The sequence below is a fragment of the Sebastes fasciatus genome, chromosome 21 (assembly GCF_043250625.1).
Source record: "Sebastes fasciatus isolate fSebFas1 chromosome 21, fSebFas1.pri, whole genome shotgun sequence".
NCBI lineage: Eukaryota > Metazoa > Chordata > Actinopteri > Perciformes > Sebastidae > Sebastes > Sebastes fasciatus.
The window spans coordinates 25666086-25687865 of NC_133815.1; the positions used below are offsets into that span (position 1 = coordinate 25666086).

At 43.0% G+C, this 21780-nt stretch overlaps 1 protein-coding gene across 4 annotated transcripts in view; it reads left to right on the top strand.

Annotated features, from left to right (window-relative positions):
* LOC141759733 (phospholipid phosphatase-related protein type 5-like) overlaps nt 1-21780 on the top strand; it is a 139791-nt gene that overhangs the window by 101605 nt on the left and 16406 nt on the right. For all 4 annotated transcript variants that reach the window (XM_074622051.1, XM_074622053.1, XM_074622054.1 and 1 more), the window contains 2 exons: nt 1129-1379; nt 19024-19200. In XM_074622051.1, the coding sequence (XP_074478152.1) occupies nt 1129-1379; nt 19024-19200 (428 nt within the window). The remainder of the gene's footprint in view (nt 1-1128; nt 1380-19023; nt 19201-21780) is intronic.

Here is a 21780-nt window from a genome sequence, read left to right on the forward strand (position 1 = left end):
ATATTATAAAGTAGTAATTTTACGTGTTATTTACTTTTTTTCTCGTAAATTTATGACTTTATTCTGGAAATCTCAGATGTGTTTTCCCTCAATGTGGCCCTAATACTCCGTAGTACATTGTCTCTTTGGTCCTCACTGCATTAGACTTATATACTATATACTTCGACTATAAACTGTGTTACCTTCATCACAATGATCAAATGTTTTGCGGCTCCAGACAGATTTTTCTTATTTTATTTTTTTGCCTCTCAAACAGAGGCAGAACGTTACTAAATGGAAGATGTTTCTTTTTGGAAGATGTTTTCATTCCTCCGAAACACGTTCTACGAGCCAGGAGATGCATAATTATCTAGTCCTTGAATAAAATACAATCTCCACTTTTTTGTAAATGTAATTTCTAGTAAAAATATCATATTGTGTATGTATTCAGGCTAATATAGTTTGTCTGGATTTGAGAGACAAACTTTTATATATTAAACTAATGAGGTTGATGATATGAGTAGCTGAGATGGCGGGTGGAGGGACAACCCACACGGCTCAGTACTGATAGCCCAACTTTTCATTCTAGCTCCATGCGTCCCTCTTAAAGGTCCCATATTGTGCTCATTTTCAAGTTCATACTTTCATTTTGTGTTTCTACTAGAACATGTTTACATGCTGTAATGTTAAGAAAAAAATTTACTTTCCTTATACTGTCTGCTTGAATATACCTGTATTTACCCTCTGTCTGAAATGCTCTGCTTTAGTGCATTTCAACGGAATTGCAATAGAATTGCATTGTTAGGCAACAGCTTGGGTCCATGTTTGGTCCATGTTTACTTCCTGTCAGCTGATGTTATTTACATACACTGCAACAAGAAATAAACTGGGACACATTTCGGAATTTTATGTTTAAAAATGCGAAATTGTCTAAATATTTGTGACATCACAAATGGACAGAAATCCTAACGGCTTGTTTCAAACGCACAATTTCTGAATACGGGCTGTGTGTATTTCTCTGTATATTGAACGCTTCGATACTTTCACAGTATTTATAAAGCACTTAAACCTGCTTTATAATATAAAAGACATGAAAATCTCACTTTTTACAATATGGGACCTTTAACATCTTCTTTTTTTCCTCCCCAGGAGTCTACACCTTTGGCCTCTTCACCGTTGACATCTTTGTCAATGCGGGCCAGGTGGTGACAGGGAACCTGGCCCCCTACTTCCTGACGGTGTGTAAGCCTAACTACACGGCGCTGGGCTGCCTGCAGGCCCTGCGCTACATCAGCCACCAGGAGGCCTGCACGGGAAACCAGGACGACATCCTGCGCGCCCGCAAGACCTTCCCGTCCAAGGAGGCTGCGCTCAGCGTCTACGCTGCTCTCTACCTGGGCGTGAGTTACTCTACTCCTACGTTTACTGCTCTTACTGGAGGTCACGTTCATGGTTGATAACTTAGATCTGGGAACATGGTGACATGAAGAAACTCGAGCGGTCCTGTGATCAGACGGGTTGGAGGCAAACCCACAGGTTTATATGGAAGACAAAACAAAGGCCAGGGCCTGAACTGTCTATTGAAAACATCCCAGTTGACAGACCCGCTCTCTGCCTCACCTTTCATCTGTACTTACTGTAGTTGTGCTCACATAGTTTCCTGTGCAACCAGAGAGCATTAGTCATATTTCACTGCACTCACTTTTAGTTTGACCACCAGATGAAGTAAGGTAATGTGGATGGACTGGTTTTGGAACTGTATGATCATCACGACTGCTTGTGAGCAGTTGGCCGCGGTGAGTACTGTGCTGTCATGGCTGATGGCTCAAACTACCAGACTGAGAACTAAGAGCCAGGCTAGCTGTCCCCCCTGCTTCCAATCTTTATGCTAAGCTAAGCTAATTCCCTCCTAGGTCTAGCTCCATCAGAGAGAATGAGCACATTTTGTTCCTGTTCCTTTAAATTCCCCTTTTAAAAACCGACGGGTATTTTGGGTGAAGCTCGCTAATGTCTGGCTTCAGGAACAAAAGATCCTGTGGAGACCAAATAGCCACCCTCAGGATTATCATCGAGCAATCCATCGAATGGAACTCTCCTCTATATGTGAACTTCATAGAAAAGGCCTTTGACAGTGTAGATCGGGAGATGCTGTGGAAATTGATGGTGCACTATGGCATCCCACCTCAGTTCATCAGCATCATAAAGAACACCTACCAAGGGATGCAATGTGGAGTCCTCCATGAAGGATGTGCATCAGAGGTGTTTGAAGTCCTGACTGGGCTGCAGCAGGGATGCTTGCTCTCTCCCTTCCTCTTCCTCCTCTGCATAGACTGGACTATGAAACATGTAACCAGCAATAACCAAACCGGCATACAGTGGAACCTGACCGAACGGCTAGAAGATCTGGATTTTGCTGATGATCTGGCTCTACTAGCACACACCCACCAACAGATGCAAGGAAAATCACACTAACTAGAGATAACTGCTGCCTCCCTTGGCCTCAAAATCAACTCATCAAAAACCAAGTTAATGAGAATCAACAACCAGAACAACACACCAATAATCATGGATCAGAACCAGTTAGAGGAAGCAGCCAGCTTTACACACCTTGGGTATAGTTACTGTGGACGGAGGTACGGAGGAGGATGTCAAAGCCAGAATTGGAAAAGCAAGGACAACATTCAACATCTTAAACAAAATCTGGAAAAATCACTCAAGACCAAACTACAAATCTTTAATTAAAATGTCAAATCCATTCTACTCCACGGATCTGAAACATGGAAGACGACCACCAAACATACTGAACAGATTACAGACATTCATTAACCGCTGCCTCCGACGCCTCCTGGGAATCTACCGGCCACAACACCATCTCAAACGCCAACCTATGGGAACGCACCAAGCAGGAAACAATAGAAATTCAAATCAAGAGGAGAAAATGGAAGTGGATAGGTCACACACTCAGAAGACTAAATAAATGGATCACAAAGCAGCTAGGCTCTAACATAGAACCCACAAGGAAAGAGGAAGAGAGGACGTCCTGGAGAAGAACCACAGAACAGGAGATGAAGAGGGAAGGGCTGTCATGGCAACAACTAGATCCGAGGGCACAAGACCGGAGAGGATGGAGGGCTTTCATCGATGGCCTATGTTCCTTAGGGAATTTAAAGGCTTTATCAATCAATCATTGCTAACGTAAGTTACGAATATAACTATGGTTCTGTGAATTCCTGGATGATTGCCAGTGGCAGTAAACAAAGTGGATATGTCTCCTCGCACTCAGGCAGCGACCTCCGGGTCTGAAAGTGAAGTCGATGCTGAAGTGCCTTAAACCTGCATTCTTTCTACCAGCCAGCAGGGGGCGAATCCTCTGGTCGTATAGAAGAAGTCTGATTGTATCCAATCCAAATTTATTCGTAAAGCACATTAAAAAACAACAAAAGTTTACCAAAGTGCTGACAGTTAAACATAAAAACAACACAATAAAGACCAACTTAAAACCAACAGGACATTAAGCTTATAAAATCTTTAAGACCAATAGGAAAGGAAATAGGATTAAAAAAGGCAACTCTCATGCCGAGCCAAAAGCCAAAGAATAAAAGTGTATTTTGAGGTTTGATTTAAAAACAGGCAGTGTGGGGGACAGCCCAACATGTGGAGGCAGAGCATTCCAGAGCTGAAGGTCACCCCTGAGCTTCAACTTTGACCTCGGGACAGTCAGAAGCAACTGGTCAGTGGATCTGACCCGGGCCAGGGTAGGCTAGCATGTGGTATCTGTAGCTGGACCGTGCAGGTAGCCTTCTCGTCACGCATGTGACTTTTTTTTTTTTTTTTAAGTTATTTTTTTGGGGGCATTTTTCCATTTTATTGAGAGGACAGTGGATAGAGTCTTGGAAAGGGGGGAGAGAGAGAGTGGATGCGAAAAGGGCCACAGGCCGGATTCGAACCCAGGCCGCCGCGGTCAGGACCAAGCCTTGTTACATGGGCGCCCGCTCTACCGACTGAGCTAACCCAAGCGCCCGCGCATGTGACTTTTTTATATCTCATCTTGAGATCTCGACCTGCGCAAAGTGAAAGATGACATATCCCCTTTGTTTACTGCCACTGGGAGTCGGGAAGGAATGAAACAGACTGGATGAATGATAACAGGAGCACAATCCCAGTATTGAAGGAGTGTGTAGGTTTAAAGGTGCTGAGTGTCACTCAGATAGTGGCTTGAGAGATGAGCAAAATGTTGAAGTAATTCTATTTTCTAGTTATTGCATGGCTGCCGAGACAGATTATACAGGCAGTCAGACCAAAGGGAACATTTTGCAAACCCAGTCTCCCAAACTGTTTCTTTTTTTCTGTAAGTTTGAGAATGTGAATGATATATTTATGCAAATAATATTCCGCCCAAACTGCTTATGCACACAGAATGCTGCATCATCATCAGTTTAAAAGCAGCTGGTTCAGCTGTTGACCCACCAGCTACAGATCCAGTTATTATTCAGTCACAGGAAGGGGGGAGAGATCCCAGGACATCTCTCACTTTCACTTCATTTTCAGTGAATGTGAGTATCAAAATCTGCTCAGATCTAAGTGGGGTTTGGTGGAGCGATTGGCTGTATGTGTCGCAATGGTAGAAAACAAACCTCAACCAGTCGAAAGTTCTGTTGGAACTTTGTTGGAGCTGATCACCATGTTGGAAGTCAAAATCAATGCTGAACTGTTTTTTTTTATTATCATAATGTATGACCAAATAGTGAATATGTTAATATACGTATACAGAGAACCATCCAGGCCTCTGTGCATGTACAGTATTTTGGATAGGATCCTCAGTTGGCTAGCCATGCATGGGAGTGGGAGTCTATGAGAGGCAGCGTCTATTACTTCTCCGTCAGTCACAGTAGATCAAGCCAACGCTCAGGACGGAGTAGCCAGGATGTGAATAGGAATAGGAATAAGCCACTTAAATTCAAGATAAGTAATTCAGAACTGAACATCCGGGGTGCTTTGTGCATAAAACATGCTGATGTTTAGCAGGTATATTTACCATGCTCACCATGTTAGTTTAGCATGTTAGCATGCTAATATTTGATCATAGAGTGGTGCAGGGATGATGTATTTTTGTAGGCCAACAAGGAAGTTAGCATCTCCCTGGTTCCCTCCGCTAAAAGCCAATGGGATTGTTCCGTTGGGTTTTGGATTACGGATGCTCATTTTGAAAAAAAATTCTTAACCGATAACCGACTCTCGTTAACCGATTATTAACCGACAAGATTTGTGCATCCTATGCAGTTTATTTGTCGGTGAATAAATGCTACGAAACTACAACTCCTTCGCTCCGCTCAAGAGAGACAGAGACCAGAGCCAACTTCCTGTATCCTGTAACTCCGGCTCTGCCTCTTAAGGTGGACTGTTAAGGTGGACCAGCTTTTCTCCTTAAAGAGACGAGCCGCTCCTCTGAGCCGCTCAGCTTTTTAATTAATTATTAACATTTCTTTTAATGCTTAATGTCGGTTAACGGTTAAACGGTTAATTATGGACATCCCTATTTTGGATTATTGTAGAAAATCAGCTCTGTGGCAAACCCACGTTTATGATTCTGACACATTTAGTTCCGTAGGATAATCTCCACACATGAACACCACTTTATGATTTTTGAAGCATGCATGCAATCGGCAGAAGTAAAAAGCTAACGTTAGGCTATAAACAAACTACACCACGGTCACATGAACACGAGTATACACAACGAGGCTGTAGAGGAGGACGAGTCGGCGTGACGACGTTTAGTAGTCTCACTTGTTAGCAGCCTTCAGCTTGTGTTAACCACAGACCTTATTTCAGACATCCAACTAAAAACTAGGACTATCAAAGTTAACGTGGTAACGCGTTAAAGCAAATGTAGCGGTTGTTGTAGCGGCTCAGTTTTAAAGCTAGAGTGAAGATACTGGTATCATAGGAAACTATAAAACCTGATGAATCCATCGGTACCAACCATGTCATACTAGCTTGTCGTGAAGGAGGTTAAATAACGCTCCAAACTTAAGCTAAATTTTGGCGAGGAAGAAAACGGTATGTCCATTTTCAAAGGGGTCCCTTGACCTCTGACCTCCAGATATGTGAATGTAAATGGGTTCTATGGGTACCCATGAGTCTCCCCTTTACAGACATGTCCACTTTATGATAATCATATGCAGTTTGGGGCAAGTCACAGTCAAGTCAGCACACTGACACACTGACAGCTGTTGTTGCCTGTTGGGCTGCAGTTTGCCATGTTATGATTGGAGCATATTGTTTTATGCTAAATGCAGTACCTGTGAGGGTTTCTGGACAATATCTGTCATTGTTTAGTTTTGGTAATTGATTTCCAATAATAAATATATACATACATTTGCATAAAGCAGCATATTTGCCCACTCCCATGTTGATAAGAGTATTAAATACTTGACAAATCTCCCTTTAAGGTACATTTGAACAGGTTAGTTTGTGATAAATCGTGATTAAATATTGTAATGGACTGACAGCCCTACTACATACCCATCCAAAACACCCATTGTCTTAAAGATGAGGGAACCAGAAGTGCCAAGATGCTGACTCATCTCTGGGTTTTAGGACTCATTCCTGCAACACTCTATTGGCTCTCGCTAAAAACCCTTCTAAAAGCCGTCGTCTCTGTCTCGGTTTAAGACCTCATAACTGTGAATTTGGCTGTGTAGTTTGTGATATAGTCAGCAGTACTATCAGCTAGTTTAAAGTGGAGACACCGTTCAGACGAACAGTGAAATGCCTTCAAGTAAGAAGACTTCAGTCCAGTGATTTGGATTCAGCCTTCACAGACATTCACAAACACTACTGCTCTGAGGTCAGTGAGACAGAGCTGGATGCTTTACTTCAGCTTGAAGTGTGTGTTATATATTATCTGAGCCTCAGTGTGTGTGTGTGTGTGTGTGTGTGTGACCTTGCATCTAATCTCTCTGATGTCTAATAAGATTATCACATTCAACTCCCCGATTAATTTCTCACTTGATGGTCTTATGTAAGGCCCAGTTATAGATCACAGATAGATGTGAGAGCAGGGACGCTTCCCAGAATTCATTTGAGGGGGTGACTGTCTCCCCCTCACAGATATATTAGATCTGAGCACGGCTGGAAGGATCTGCACTTGTGAGGACATTTTGTCTGCTGTCACCTCACTGAAACTAGAGGACTGATCTTAAAGACACGTTAGTATGTGAGGTGTGTCCGTACAGGTATGCAGCCTCATCTCAGGTATGAATAGAAACTATTACTAATCCAAGTAATCCATTCTAAGCCTTTGGATTCATACGTTTTGAAAGACACCCATTATGATTCAGAAAAACAACATGATATGTTAGCTAAGGCCGGGTACACACTGTATGAGAATCCAGCTGATTTTGGGCCTGATTCCTCCAGACAACGGTCAGCAAAGCCCTGATTTTTTTTGATGAATCTAAAAATTATGTTAAAGGTCCAATATTGTAAAAAGTGAGATTTTCAGGTCTTTTATATTATAAAGCAGGTTTAAGTGCTTTATAAATACTGTGAAAGTATCAAAACGCTCAAAATACAGGGAAACACGCAGCCCGTATTCAGAAATTGTGAGTTTGAAACAAGCCGTCATGACTTCTGTCCATTTGTGATGTCACAAATATACAATATTTAGACCATTACACATTACATAAACATTGTAAATGTGTCCCAGTTTATTTCCGGTTGCAGTGTATGTAAATAATATCAGCTGACAGGAAGTAAACATGGACCCAAACTGTTGCCTAGCAACGCAATTCCGTTTCAGACAGAGGGTAAATACAGGTATATTCAGGCTGACAGTATGAGGCAAATAGAGTTTTTTTTTTAACATTATAGCATGTAAACATGTTCTAGTAGAAACACAAAATACAAGTATGAACCTGAAAATGAGCACGATATGGGACCTTTAAGAGTGTTTTTTTACATCCCCCGATCGGCTTGTAAATATTAAACATGTTGAATATTTACGATGGGATATCCTGTTGTGTGTGGGGAACCCCGACGACAGCCGATGACGCAGTCACGTGGGAAAGAACGACAGCCAATAGAGAACCAAGCTGACTGAAGAAGGAAGGACAACCACCGTCGTCATGGCGGCCGTGGCTAACACATGAGCTAATGCTAAACGTAAAGCATAAAGTAGCAGTAAGATGGAGCTCAGAGATGGAGGAGCAACTTGTTGATTTGTGGCAACAACACAAGTGTTTCTTTAACGTGTCTCCATGACTTCATCCGTCCATCCTTCAAGAATTTTCAGCGCAAAGTAAAAACTAACATCGCTAATTCTTCCTGCCCGTCGTCCGCCATGTTTGTTTTCACGTTTGATCGCCAGATTTCCATTTTTTATTATCACTACTCTTGTTGTTGATGAATTAATCTGTTGGTGTGTGGTGTTTTGGCTGTTTGGGCCCAATGGTTGCCCTCCACACACTACAGGAACAGAACTGTTCAATTTAACATCATCGTTATGTGGGGAGTCGCTCACATTTTCAACATCTTTTAAGATTTGAAACAGTTTCACAGCAGTTGGAGCTCTGAAGAAGAAAATTTTTTGCAGTGTGAACGTCCTCACAGAAATAATAAAAAAAAAGAAATCCTCCTTTGTAGTATTTCATCTAACTGATTCGTCAGCAGCAGATTTCTGCCCCGTGTGATTCACTGAGGGTTTATCCTTTTTCCAGAAAGGCTCTGATTCTCGCTGATGGTCTGATTGCTTTGGATTTCTGTGTCAGAGAGCCAGCGTCTGCCCGAGTGCCCATGAGCGACGGATGCACGGCTTTGGACCATCAGTGACTCCCTGCGCAATGGGGAGAGCAGATTGCCTCTGTTATCTAGGTCATTTAGCAAAGGCCCCTTGTTCGTGTACAGCTCGGCGTTTAGGACATACATGCAGTTATACACACACACATACACACACACAACCCTGCAGCTCAGAGGAGATGATGCTCACTCCTCTTCAAACTCTCATTGTCTCGGTCATTACAGCAATGCCAGGGCCAAACATGGCCATCCAGCACCCGCTGCACCCGAGCAGGCTGTAATTACGCCATTCAAATGACAATGTAACAGCCATGTAAAGACGTATAATTACGTATTGTAGCATTTTGGCCGAATCTACACCGTAAGGTTGTGTTATGAATCATTTGGTCAAAAAAATGTCCCTGCATAATTTTTTTTAACAACCTCGGTCTTATTATTTACCTCTGTGGCTCATTCCTATTGGTTATGAAAACATGTTATTCTCTAGTGTCAGTGCAGAAGCATCCCAACACAAGCCATGGCAGAGGTGTGAAACAAGTCCAGTTTACCACTGATTGGGAGGTGAAAAGGACAGCCACTTCATTAACTGTGATTATTAAATGCATTGCAGAACTACCTTCTGATTCATTGAACTACCACACTCGCTGTAGTTGTTCCTACTTCATTTTGCAATGCAGTGGACCATTACAATGGAGTTGCACATGTTCACCTTTGTTTTTAATTGGAAATAAGTAGTTTTTGCTGAACTGAACCAGCTGGAGAATTGTTCGAAACCTGTTCTCTTGTGTGTAGTCCTGTTAAAGGGACTGTTTGTAACTTCTTGCACGTATAAATCATTGCGGGTCGGTGTCCCATGCATGCTCGCGTGTGGCTGCGCTGTTCAGACTCAGATTCCAACACAAACTACAGTGAAGCACCAAAACCTCTTGGTTGTATCTAGTGAAGCCCGTCTGTTAAACAGTGTTGGCCGCGGTCGGAGGACGTGGGGGAGACCGTAGCTTTGGTCTCCAGGGCCACGGCACGCTCGTTCTCACTTGCTCAGCTCGCTCCACTCTCACGTTTATGCGCGCACACTCCACACTGCAGAAGAGTTAGTTTAGCTCTGAGAATATCTAGTGAATGTACAGTGGACGTTTGTGCAGAAATAACTGCTGCAGCTCCTCCAGACCAACAGAGGTTTCCCGTGTCTTGTGAAGTGACGGGGCTCCGCAGAGAGAAACGTTATCGTCTCCGACCAAAACTCCGGTGTCTCCCCTGTTCCCTCCGGCCGCGGTCGGGAGGCTCAGGCAGGAAAAGCCAACACTAGGATCAGCATTGATTCATGGAGAGACCTTCGTCTGGTCAGCTAACATTACTGCCAAGCAGCTGAAATATAGAGTGATATTGTGCTTTTAGCTGACGTGTGTCACCTCACTGTTTTGAGCGATGCTCGTTCATGTCTATGTAGAGCGAGCACAAGCGCGAGCAACAGGACGCTGACTTTCGTAGACTTAACGGCCACAGGTGTCGCTGTTAGCAAGACATTTCTGATTCTTACAAACAGTCCCTTTCAACACAGGTACCTTGTCTCTAAAATTTGATTTGTGGGTAAAATAATGTTGTGAAAATAGGAAGTCTCAGTTTTACTTAAAGGGCGGGTCCAATATCTATCTATTTTTTTATTTATTTATTCATTTTGAGGTTTTTATATCGTTTAGTAGTTTCCAGGTAGCACTCCTTATGTATTAATATCAGAATATGTCAATTTTGGTCGTGTGTTTTATTGTAAAAATGCTATTTTCCCAAGCCCTTCTGAAAATATTTTCCCATGCGACCTGACGTACTAATACTACTACTTTGATATCCATATATCCTTATCCATAGTCAGTGAGTATCACCTGCAGTAGATGGCGGTCAGCACACCACATTGGAACGTTTGAATCCGAAAGTCACATGGTAACACAAACAAACTAACCGATAGATGCAGCGGTAGACCAGCTACTCCTGTGCTCTGTGAGGTCAAATTACTGTTTTTGTGAATGGAGTCTGGTGGCTTTGAAGACGGCGACATAATGGCTTCAGTTCCCTGTTGGAAAGGGCTGTCTGACAGAGAGGTAAAGTTGTGAAAATATTCTAAATATAGTGTACATTTAGGTGGCTAAAATACATTCCTATGCTGCTCCCGTCCACAGATGCTTCACCTGCCCTTCCGTATGTTGTGAGTGTGGATAGTAGTGGTTGCACCATGCAAGGAGAGCGCACATGTCAATGCCCATTGTCAGGTAGGCTATTGATTATACAGTGTGGGATGTATAGACTGACAGAGGCAGAGTCTGTGTTGACTGTGTGACAGAACTGTGTTTGTCTGGAGGAGTTCTATCCAGCTGTGAGTCTCAGCTGTTGTTTTAGTTCCCAGCTTCGGTTTGTTTGTTGCCGTGTTGTTTTTATTCCTGAGTGTGGGCGGTGCTGTACTGTACTGTGACATCTTTTCTGAACAATTTCTTTTTAAGTTTGAATTTCTGGAGGCGGTGTTGTTTGATATCGTCCTCTGCTTATTCAAAACAAGCCCGAAGTATGTCTTCCTGTGCACCAGAGGATTTCTCTCAGGAAAGACTAGGCAATCATACATGTTGGGTTGAATCCATGGATGGATACCATGTTTCAAGAGGGTGCCCCATTCATTCCAATGAAAGTTGTTTTTTAAGTCCTAGCAGTTATTTCAGAAATGTATTGCAAAGCACCACCATCTGCAATTATATAGAGAAACAATACATTAACAGAGTCTTTCTATGGCTGTGTGACATATGAGCAAAATACCTTGCGCTTATGATGAAGATGATAACATTAACGTTGTCATTGGTATTTGTGTTAGTTAGAGTCAGTTCTTGTTGGATATTTCCTAGTAACAGCTAGTGCAGTATAGCCCCCTTTTCAGTTTGTTGTATGATTAAGTGGACGCAGAATAATTCTCTGGCTAGTAAATATTATTGGCTTGTTTTTTTAACAATGGCTGAAGAAAATTCTAGTTTCTCTCAATATGTGCTGTCACTCACTCTCCAGGATCACCAGTGTTAATTTAGAAAGTTAACATTAACCAACGGGACCAGATAAGCTGACCGCTACGCTGCTGGTAGACTGCTGCAGGAGGAGGAGACGGCTGGCTAACGTTAGCTAGCTAGACTGTCAGTCTCCAGAACTGGCTAGTTAGCTAGCTAGCTTGTCCGAAGACCGACAAGCTGGCTAGCTAACGCCTGTCCCGGTGAAGTAGTCTCATAGCGGCGAGGAGTGAGGCGGAGGGACCGTGACCCAGAGCTGTCCTCTGTTGGGCTCATTTTCTGTACCATGGTGGAAATAGCAAGCTAAGCTAGCTATAAAAATGTAACAACTCAATGCTTCGTCCACACACTCTTGTCACAGCGTAGGAAAGCACAGTGCTATCACCAGATGAGGGACAACTTTGTTCGCCTCATTTTCTGTGTTTCATGACAGCGTGGTGGAATTAGCAAGCTAAGCTAGCTAAGTAGCCAGCCGTCCGACCAGCGGGCTGGTGACCAATGGCGGCGCTCTAAAGATAAATTGAGGGCGTATAAATCTTTGGATGTCTATAGTTAACTAACCCTCATTAAAGTCAGTCAGAAAGAGAGTCGGACAATATCGTAGAAGCGTTTCAGAGATGGAGAGAAAGGGTTGCTAATAGTTCAGCCTTCTGCTAACAGCAGCCAACGGCTCACGGCTGCTGTTAGCAGAAGGCTAAATATTAGCGACATTTACTCTCCATCTCTGAAACCTTTTTCCGATATTGTAGCTCGCTAGAGCCTCGAATCACGGTTTGTCATCTCTAAAGTCTGTGATATCTGGATTCTGGCAGCCAATAACACAGCAAGAGGACATTTTAGATGTGTAACTTTAGCCCACTGCTAGTGTTAGCCTCCAATCTTTCCTTTGGTTAGCCTCCAGCTAACACCGGGACGTCATCATGACGTCCACACTAAAAGGATCTATTGAACTACAACAGAAAAAATACATTTTATCCATCATATCAGAGTTGGACCACTCTGACGGGACCTGCTACCATTTGAAATAAAAGTCAACATATCTCTTTGAAATTCTCCTTTAAATCAGTCTGATATATGAACACGGCAGCCTGATCTGGCTCCACAGGACAGTCCATGTGTCTCTGTCGGAGCAGGTCCCCCCTCAGTAACACCACAGGACACCGTTTGAACTTGGCAAGACGGAGAGATTGATGTCTGAGACAGCGTTGAGCGGAGGACGAGCTACTCAGCCTCGTCTCCCCGGGTTGAATTTTTCATGTCGCTCTCTCCATTTAGCTGACAACAGCTGCTAATGTCTGACATTAAATGGGAAATAGGTTAAAGTGTTCACCCCAGCCATGAATCGCTTGCAGAGGCTGTTAAGACAAATCAAGTTGACCTGAGGAATCACAGGTCAACTGAGGTCCAACAGAGAAATAATAAAATACATGTGTGTGTTTTAGAGAGGTGACCTAGCAGGTTTTACTGCATCTAAGTATAAAATTGATAGTATGTGACAGCTCATACAAGGCTCACAGGGAGAAATACCCTTGACCCGGTGAAGGACAGGCACACACACATATACGCGACCAGTCCAACCTGATAGCAGTTGTCAGTGTAACATGAATCATGGCTGCAGAGCAGGGACATGCACAGACAGTGACTGGGTGCAGGGTCACAGATACACACTGACCACACAACCAAACGGAAATATAACCTCCATTAGTGCACTCTGCTCTGATTAACCTGTTAATGACACCCAACCAAGAATACAAGAAAACGCTGCTGAGAGAATCACCTACAGATTGACAAAGGTCAACTCACATCATGTGCACACACACACACACAGAAAGGGTCCTATTTTAACGATCTATAGTGCATGGCATGGAGCAAGTGCATTTAGGGCTTTTGCTAGTTAAGCGGCGCATAATCTGGGCGCAAAGTAAAGCACGAGGGGCAAAGGGGTTGTATTTAGTCTCTTAATTAATCATAGGTGTGTTTTGGGTGTAACAGGAATCAAACCAATCAGTGTCATCTGTCCCATTCCCTTTAAAAGTCAGGTGCACCTGCACATTGGTGCATTAAAAGGCGGATTCGGCAAATTGCGAGCCGTTTTCTGGACCCTCTGTCTCCCAATCCTTTGTCCCATCAACAACTCCATCTGACTGCATAGGAGCCAATACACAGATAACCTATTTAACCGGTGCAGATATGATAATAAGCACTTGGCTAAATATGATGAACATGTATTGATAAATAGTGACACAGATGGGTGCAAGTACATTTGCGACTTTCACAACGTGGGTTTGAAAAAAGGACAACTGCGTCGGTCTGAAACTAGCAATGACAGTTGTGCTGCGCTGGGTGTATGATGATAGGGCCCAAAGACAGAAAAATATAGAGCAACAAAGTACAGAGCTCTTCCTCAACTCACTCACTGGAGAGAATGCTGGCACTGTTGATGACATCACAGGGTTCAACAATAATCTGTTTTTGAATCTACTTGCCTGAAGCATAGACTGTATACAAGAAGTGGACGAGGTCAACGTTGTGTGCGTAGCATTGGTTAGTGGACTGCCATTTTAAAGTCTTGAGTTTGGCGGGTTTTTTTGCCATTGCCATCTTGTTTTTTGGCCGTCACCATCTTGGTTTTTGGTTATCGCCATCATGGGTTTTGGCCGTCACCATCTTGGTTTTTGGTTGTCGCCATCATGGGTTTTGGCCGTCACCATCTTAGGTTTTTGGCCGTCGACATCTTGTTTTTTTGCCGTCGCCATCTTGGTTTTTGGTTGACGCCATTTGGGGTTTTTGGTCGTCGACATCTTGGTTTTTTGGTCGTTGCCATCTTGTTTTTTGGCTGTCTCCACCAGAAGTGACACGAGAGGGTGGAACTAAGTACAACCGAATGCTGAATAACACATTTTTAAGCAACCAACAAGGTTATAATTAACCTTCAAGAACTGAAAACTGTTTACTGAGGTAATAAATCAAGTGAGAAGTAGGCTCATTTTCTCATAGACCACTATACAACCAGAGGACTCGGTTATTAGAAAGAATGCAGGTTTAAGGCACTTCAGCATTGGCTTCACTTTTCAGACCTCAGAGTTGCCCCCTGGCCAGAAGTCAATGTTTACTTGCCCCAATACAAATTATTATTATTCATCATGTCTTGTGAACGCCATATCTCAGGAAAGCCTTGAGGGAATTTCTTCAAAATTTGGCACAAACACTTGGACTCAAAAGATGAACTGATTAGACTATGGTGGTCAAAGGTCAAGGTCACTGTGACCTCACAAAACACTTTTCTGGCCATAACTCAAGAATGAATCTGCACTTGACTGCGATCAGCATGAAAACAGAGCCCATTGAGTCTCCAATGAGAAGGCATATTTAACGGTTTATCTGTCAAACAGCAGTTTACAGAAGACAGGATAGAGAGCTAAGACCTTGCAGGCCATGTGTCAGGGGACTGCTTGAGGAAATGTGGACCATTACTACAGCCACTGGGTCCTTTGAGCAGGATGTGCTGATCACTGAAGACTTGAAAATGCAAACAGAGGACGTTCATCAACCTGTTAATGGACAGGAACTATACAGAACCTTGCAGCTCCCTCAAACCACTCTGCCGTGCAGCCATTTTACCCTGCAAGTTGAAGAACACAATATATTTGAGTACTGAATTATCAAAAGAGATGAAGAATAAATGAATTGCAGAGAGAGAGAAATGGAAACATTTGATCTGGCCTTGGAAGAGCTTGTGCACTCTAATGAAAAATACAATTAGTCCTAATCTCCTTGTCTGCTGCCTCAACACAACAGATTAGTGCTTAGAGCCAAACATAGACATGTTTCCTCTGGTCTATATTCGTCTGTTTCTCTCTCTGCTTTCCCTCCATCTTCTCCAAGACTGGCACTAAATCAAGGCCACATTGGATATTAACGTGCATGTTGTTCAAGAAAAACACATTGTCTACTTGTGTTGAATGGCCTGCCATATGGTCTTCTTACTAGAAGGTGTTCAGATTTGTGAAGTGTGAAAAACGTTGCACTGTCTGAGTGAGAAATCTGCCCAGTCGTGCTGAATCATAGGTCTACATCTGTTTGACAAAATATACTTATGCATATAAAAAATCACATACACTGTACAGAATTGTATGAAATTGTATGCAGAGCTACAGGCTGTTTTGTGGCATTTCAGCAGAAAGTAGTCACAGAGATGACTCTCCTCTATCCTTCACAAATGCCATACGATTGGTCAAAGGCAATAAGCAACCTTACAATGTGGAAGTGCCTTAAACTGCATTCTCTCTAATGGCCATCAGGGGGCGACTCCTCTGTATGGTTCAAGTTTAGTTTCAAGTCTTCTTCAATACAGCATGATGTTAATTTAGTAAATGATGGTCCCATTTAGAGTCAGATAGACCATAAAGCAGGGGATGCTTGAGGGCAGGGCTACGTTGTGATTGACAGGTCGTTACCACGGTGTTATCTGTGTCTTCGTCTTAGAACTTTAACCCTTTCACTGTGTGTTTCCAGTTCATCAAAGTTAATTGTAACATTTTGGTCGCCTAAAAATGTCTTATTCAACATTCGGTTGTACTTAGCTCAGCTTCCTTGTGTCACTTGTGGTTGCAAAAAAGCAAGATGGTGACAACCAGAAAGCAAGATGGCGAATGCCCAAAACCAATGTGGCGATGGCCAAAAACCAAGATGGCGATGGCCCAAAACCAAGATGGCGACGGCCAAAAACCAACATGGCGACTGCCAAAAACCAAGATGGCAACTGCCGAAAACCAAACCAAGATGGCGACTGCCAAAAACAAAGATGGCGACTGCCAAAAACCAAGATGGTGACGGCAAAAAACCAACATGGTGATTGCCAAAAACCAAGATGGCAACTGCCAAAAACCAAGATGGCGTCGGCCAAAAACCAACATGGCGACTGTCAAAAACCAAGATGGCGACTGCCAAAAACCAAACCAAGATGGCGACTGCCAAAAACCAAGATGGCGTCGGCCAAAAACCAACATGGCGACTGTCAAAAACCAAGATGGCGACTGCCAAAAACCAAGATGGCGACTGCCAAAAACCAACATGGCGACGGCCAAAATGCTGAACTTGAGACTTCAAAACAGCCGTCCACAAAGCACTGGGTGATGTCACGGTGACTACGTCCACTTCTTATATACAGTCTATGGTCAAAGGTCAAAAGGATAAAAGTTGTCAGTGAACGTTTTGCAGAAACACTCGTGTGAAGACTGTACGACTTTCCAGATGGGTTAATTAAAATGTTTCCTACTTGTGTTGAGGTTAAAAACTGAGCAAAACAGTAGGACTAGTAGTATTATGCAGTACAACATAACATAATTTCTGGGACACAGTTTCTCTCCCTTGTTATGTTTCCTCTCTTTTGCCCTTCTATCGTCCTCTCAGCTCTCTCCTCGTCTTTTTATCCTCTCCTCTCCCCTCAGGTTACATTATTGTCAAAGCTAAATTACATATTATTGAATAATTACATTTCACACAAGAAAACTAAATAATCACAATATAATACATGAAAGAGACATTCTTTTACAGATGTAATCCATCAGAAACATGTTCAGAGCTCGTAGCACCTCTTATTCTGTGGCAACACTCAACATAGTTTGCTGCTAATGTTGTACATGGATTTCTTCTCCCCACATAAATATGGTCATTTCTGAGGATCGGGGAGATGGATAGAATCAGGATATCTCTCTCTCTCTCTCTCTCTCTCCTTCTCTCCACTTTACCTCCTCACCTCTCTCCTTCCCCTCATCATTTGTCACCTTCTCTCTTCACCTCACCTCACTCATTTGCTATGTCTCTCTCCCCCTAGGGTATCATCCTCTGCCTCTACTTTCATTCTTTCCTGTCGTTCCTCTCCTCTTTTCTATTATTCTCCATCTGCTTCTTTCTCCTTTTTTTATTTTCCTCATGGTGCAGTTCCAGTGGCAGATCTGCCAGCACTTCTCCAAATACAGGGGAGAAAAATAGAAAGATGCCCCGAGGAGAGACTTAACATATCAGCTCCTATTTACACCCAGTCACAGCTGTCTGCTGGCATTTCACCACCGAGTTTTAATAAAACATTAGGAGCACACCAACCAACTTTATGAATAGTTTTGAAAGTCAAACTACAACAATAAAGTTGAATTTTCAGCATTTTCCCATCAGGAGAACACACTGACTGGAGAAACATATTTCATCCTCATAAACATCTCTGAGACGTGCGGTACGAGTTGTTTTCTAACGTCACATGACAGCTTTTACTTTCTACAGTCATTTACACACTGACACCGCTTCTATGAGCAAAACATCCCACATTCTTACATCAGCCGTCAAAACAATAAGCACAACATTTATGTGCAAAACCTTATACACCAGTCTCTCCACAAAGCCCAGGGAATCTTGTGTTTCGGATACTGTAGGAGGCAGGGACAGTTGATATGCAAAACGCGAGTCTGTACAGCTGAACAGAGTTAACACAGTCCTCAAGGTTGCGTATATGATGCATCACGTTCATGCAACTTTACTGTAACAAACAAATATGTCAAATGAGATCAAAACACATGCAAAGACCTGCTCCAAAGGTCCATTTTTTGGATCTCAGACCCAACCGCAATCCCGGCCGACTTTACTGAGGGTGTAGCCGGTTCAGTTTTATTTCATGTTAGCTTGTCAGCAAGGAGGCTAAATAATGCTCCAAAGTGTCATGGCCATTTTCATCTCTGACCTCCAGATATGTGAATGTAAATGGGTTCTCTGGTTACCCACGAGTCTCCCCTGATTTATGACTAGAACAACATGACACAGCAGCATCTCAGATTAATCTTCAGGTTCCCAGCTTTCAGATGATGTACACCACTTCTATGTGACTTCTACTGTTGACCTGCTATCTCCCCGTAAAGACCCCCTGTCTCCCCCCCTATTGTACCTATCGTACCTCCTCAGTGAACAGACAATCAAATAAAAAATGTTTTGATGAATGGAAGTAAAATTATATCAGAACACACATTTAAAACAGGTTTTAGTGAAGATGCATGTGTTTGGGAAGACTTGGATTGTATACTGCAGGTGAATAAGATGTCACCGTAGTGGTGTATTATATCAGTGTCAAAGGAGGGTCCTGAGTTTTGCAATGTTTCTAAACTGAATAAGTGATTAAAACATTCAGATGATCTACAGTAATCCCGTCATCTCTCTCCTCTGGCAGATGTATGTGACGTGCACGGTGCAGGCGAAAGGCACTCGTCTAGCCAAGCCGGTGCTGTCTCTGGGGCTCATGTGTCTGGCCTTCCTCACCGGCCTGAACCGCGTGGCTGAATACCGCAACCACTGGTCGGACGTCATCGCCGGCTTCATCATCGGCACCGCCATCGCCACTTTCCTGGTGAGACTAATGTCTTCAACTCAATGTATCATTATCAGGAATTATTCATTTGATTTTTATTGATGCAACCAAAAAATCAAAGAATAGGCCTAAAGACATTTCCCTCACAATTTAGTGGTATTTTCTTTCTAATTTATGAGGAACACAGGTAACATGTTTATACTGCTAGTGAATCATATTTCCGTATATGTGTTTTGTATGTTTCCTTGTTAACACCTTATTTTGAGACGTAGTCACACATGTATCCTCCCGCTAACTTCTCCAGGTCCTCTGTCAGGCCGATTTACCGTCAGCTGATTTATAAGTAATAAGTAAGGGATAATGTACAGCGAGCCGGTCATTGTTGTGAAAGAATCCCCGACAGGGCGATGCTGGTGGACCCCGGTGTGAAGGGGACGTAATAGCGCAACGCAACAACGCAACACAACGTAATAGTGCAATGTAACAATGCAACGTTACAACGCAACAATGCAACACAGCGTAATAGTGCATCGTAATAGTGCAACATAACAACGCAACGTAAAAACGCAATATAACAACGCAACGTAACAACGCATAATAACAACGCAATGTAACAGCACAACGTAACAACACAACGTAACAACGCAACACAACGTAATAGCGCAACGTAATAGCGCAACGTAACAACGCAACGTAACAACGCAATGTAACAATGTAACAGCGCAATGTAACAGCGCAATGTAACAGCGCAATGTAACAATGCAACATAACAACGCAATGTAACAACGCAATGTAACAATGTAACAACGCGTCGTAACAACGCATCGTAACAACATAACGGTCTGCTATACATAGCAACGGTCTGCTATACATAGCAACGGTCTGTTATAGAGAAATTACAGACCGCAGAACGCCGTGATTGACCAATCATAATCGAGTATTCAAGACAGCCGTGTAGCCAAAGATGAAGAAAGATCCAGCGTTATCGCCATGTCCAACATCTAACAGGGTCACAGAGTTTATAGCTGCACTCTCCACAGTACCATGGTGTATATATACCTAATGCAGTCAGTCTGTGTTGGCTACATGGCAGCACATACTTTTTATAAGGTCCGTGTTCTTTCATGAAGTACCATATATCAAGGCTTGTCTTCCCCTCACAGCTGTGCTGCACACTATCATGATGCACACACAGTGATGATGAGTGGGCCCCAGATACAGCACGTTTCCTAGCAGCAGCAGCAGCAGCAGCAGATAATCTCTCCCTCTTTTTTCCCCGTTCTCATCATGTTTCCTGCTCTTGCGTTCGACAGAGAAAGGCCAGTACATTCTTTTCTGTGGCTGGAGGGCTCGGAGAGAGAGAGTGAGAGAGAGAGAGAGCGAGAGAGTCTCGCTCAGTCTCTTCACACAGAGCTCCTTTAATGTCGGCCCTGCTCAGAAACATTACAGTGCCATCAGTGATGGACGGAGATAGGAGAAATACAAAGACAACACTCTTTCTTGTAATACCAGAGAAACCTCCTCTCCTCCTCCTCCTCATCTCCTCCCTCCGCCTCTCCTCCCTTCTCCTCTGCCTCCTTTTGCCTCCTCTCATTTTAACATGGATGCCTCAAACAAATAGCTCTCATTATCAGAGAGAACAGTAAATCAAAGAGCAGACCGGCCCACTCATGGCTTTGCAGGGATGCTATTTTATATGTGCAAATTATCTCAGAGACTGCTGATATATTGGGAGCAATAAAGCCGTTAGAGGGCCTGCAGATGGGTTGTGGTGCATAATAACATGGTTTTAGGTCCTGGGAATTAAACACACGGATGGGGCCTTCTAATTTACAATAAAACAGATTAATATGAGGAATTATACAAACATTTAGGAGCCTAAAAGGAACCCGAGGCTAAAAACACACCAAATATCAATATACAAGTTGGTGCTACCTGGGTCTTTATTTACTTCAACAATTAAGCTCCATTATATGTTACTAGGTTTATTTTATTCTATCTTCCATCTTTGTTTGTAATGGCTTGTTTTATTTCAGCCCATAGTCACAAAATGTAATGTATTCATTCCTATACATAGACACAAATTCATATTTTTTTGTGATAGTCAGCACGAAATCAGTTCGTATGTAATCCACATAAATGTGAACCAGGAAGTATAAAGAGCGGCGAACGCCACGTAGGGAGGAGGTCGAGGTGGATGGGTAGGTCAAACAAGACTCGATCAAAACCGAGTATCTGTCTGGACCGTATCTGGTCAGTATGTGAATTTGTGGTTAAATTGTTCCACCAATAGTCAGTGGTCATGTCTATTATGTTTTATGAACAGTTTTTTCCACTTATATCTTAATGTTTGATTGAAGGACAACTTATAATGAAGCAAATGACATTCAGTAATAGTAAATGGTAACATTTACTAGTCAGTATATTATACATTTTATACAAGGTGAAAAGGTATCAGCATGACATACAGTATGCAAGGTTAACAGTATTTCAGTTTTTTATTAAAGCATGTGTATCAAAAGCCAGCCCTGTGATGGACTGGCGACCTGTCCAGGGTGTACCCCGCCTTCGCCCAATGTCGGCTGGGATCGGCTCCAGCCCCCCCGCGACCCCTAACGG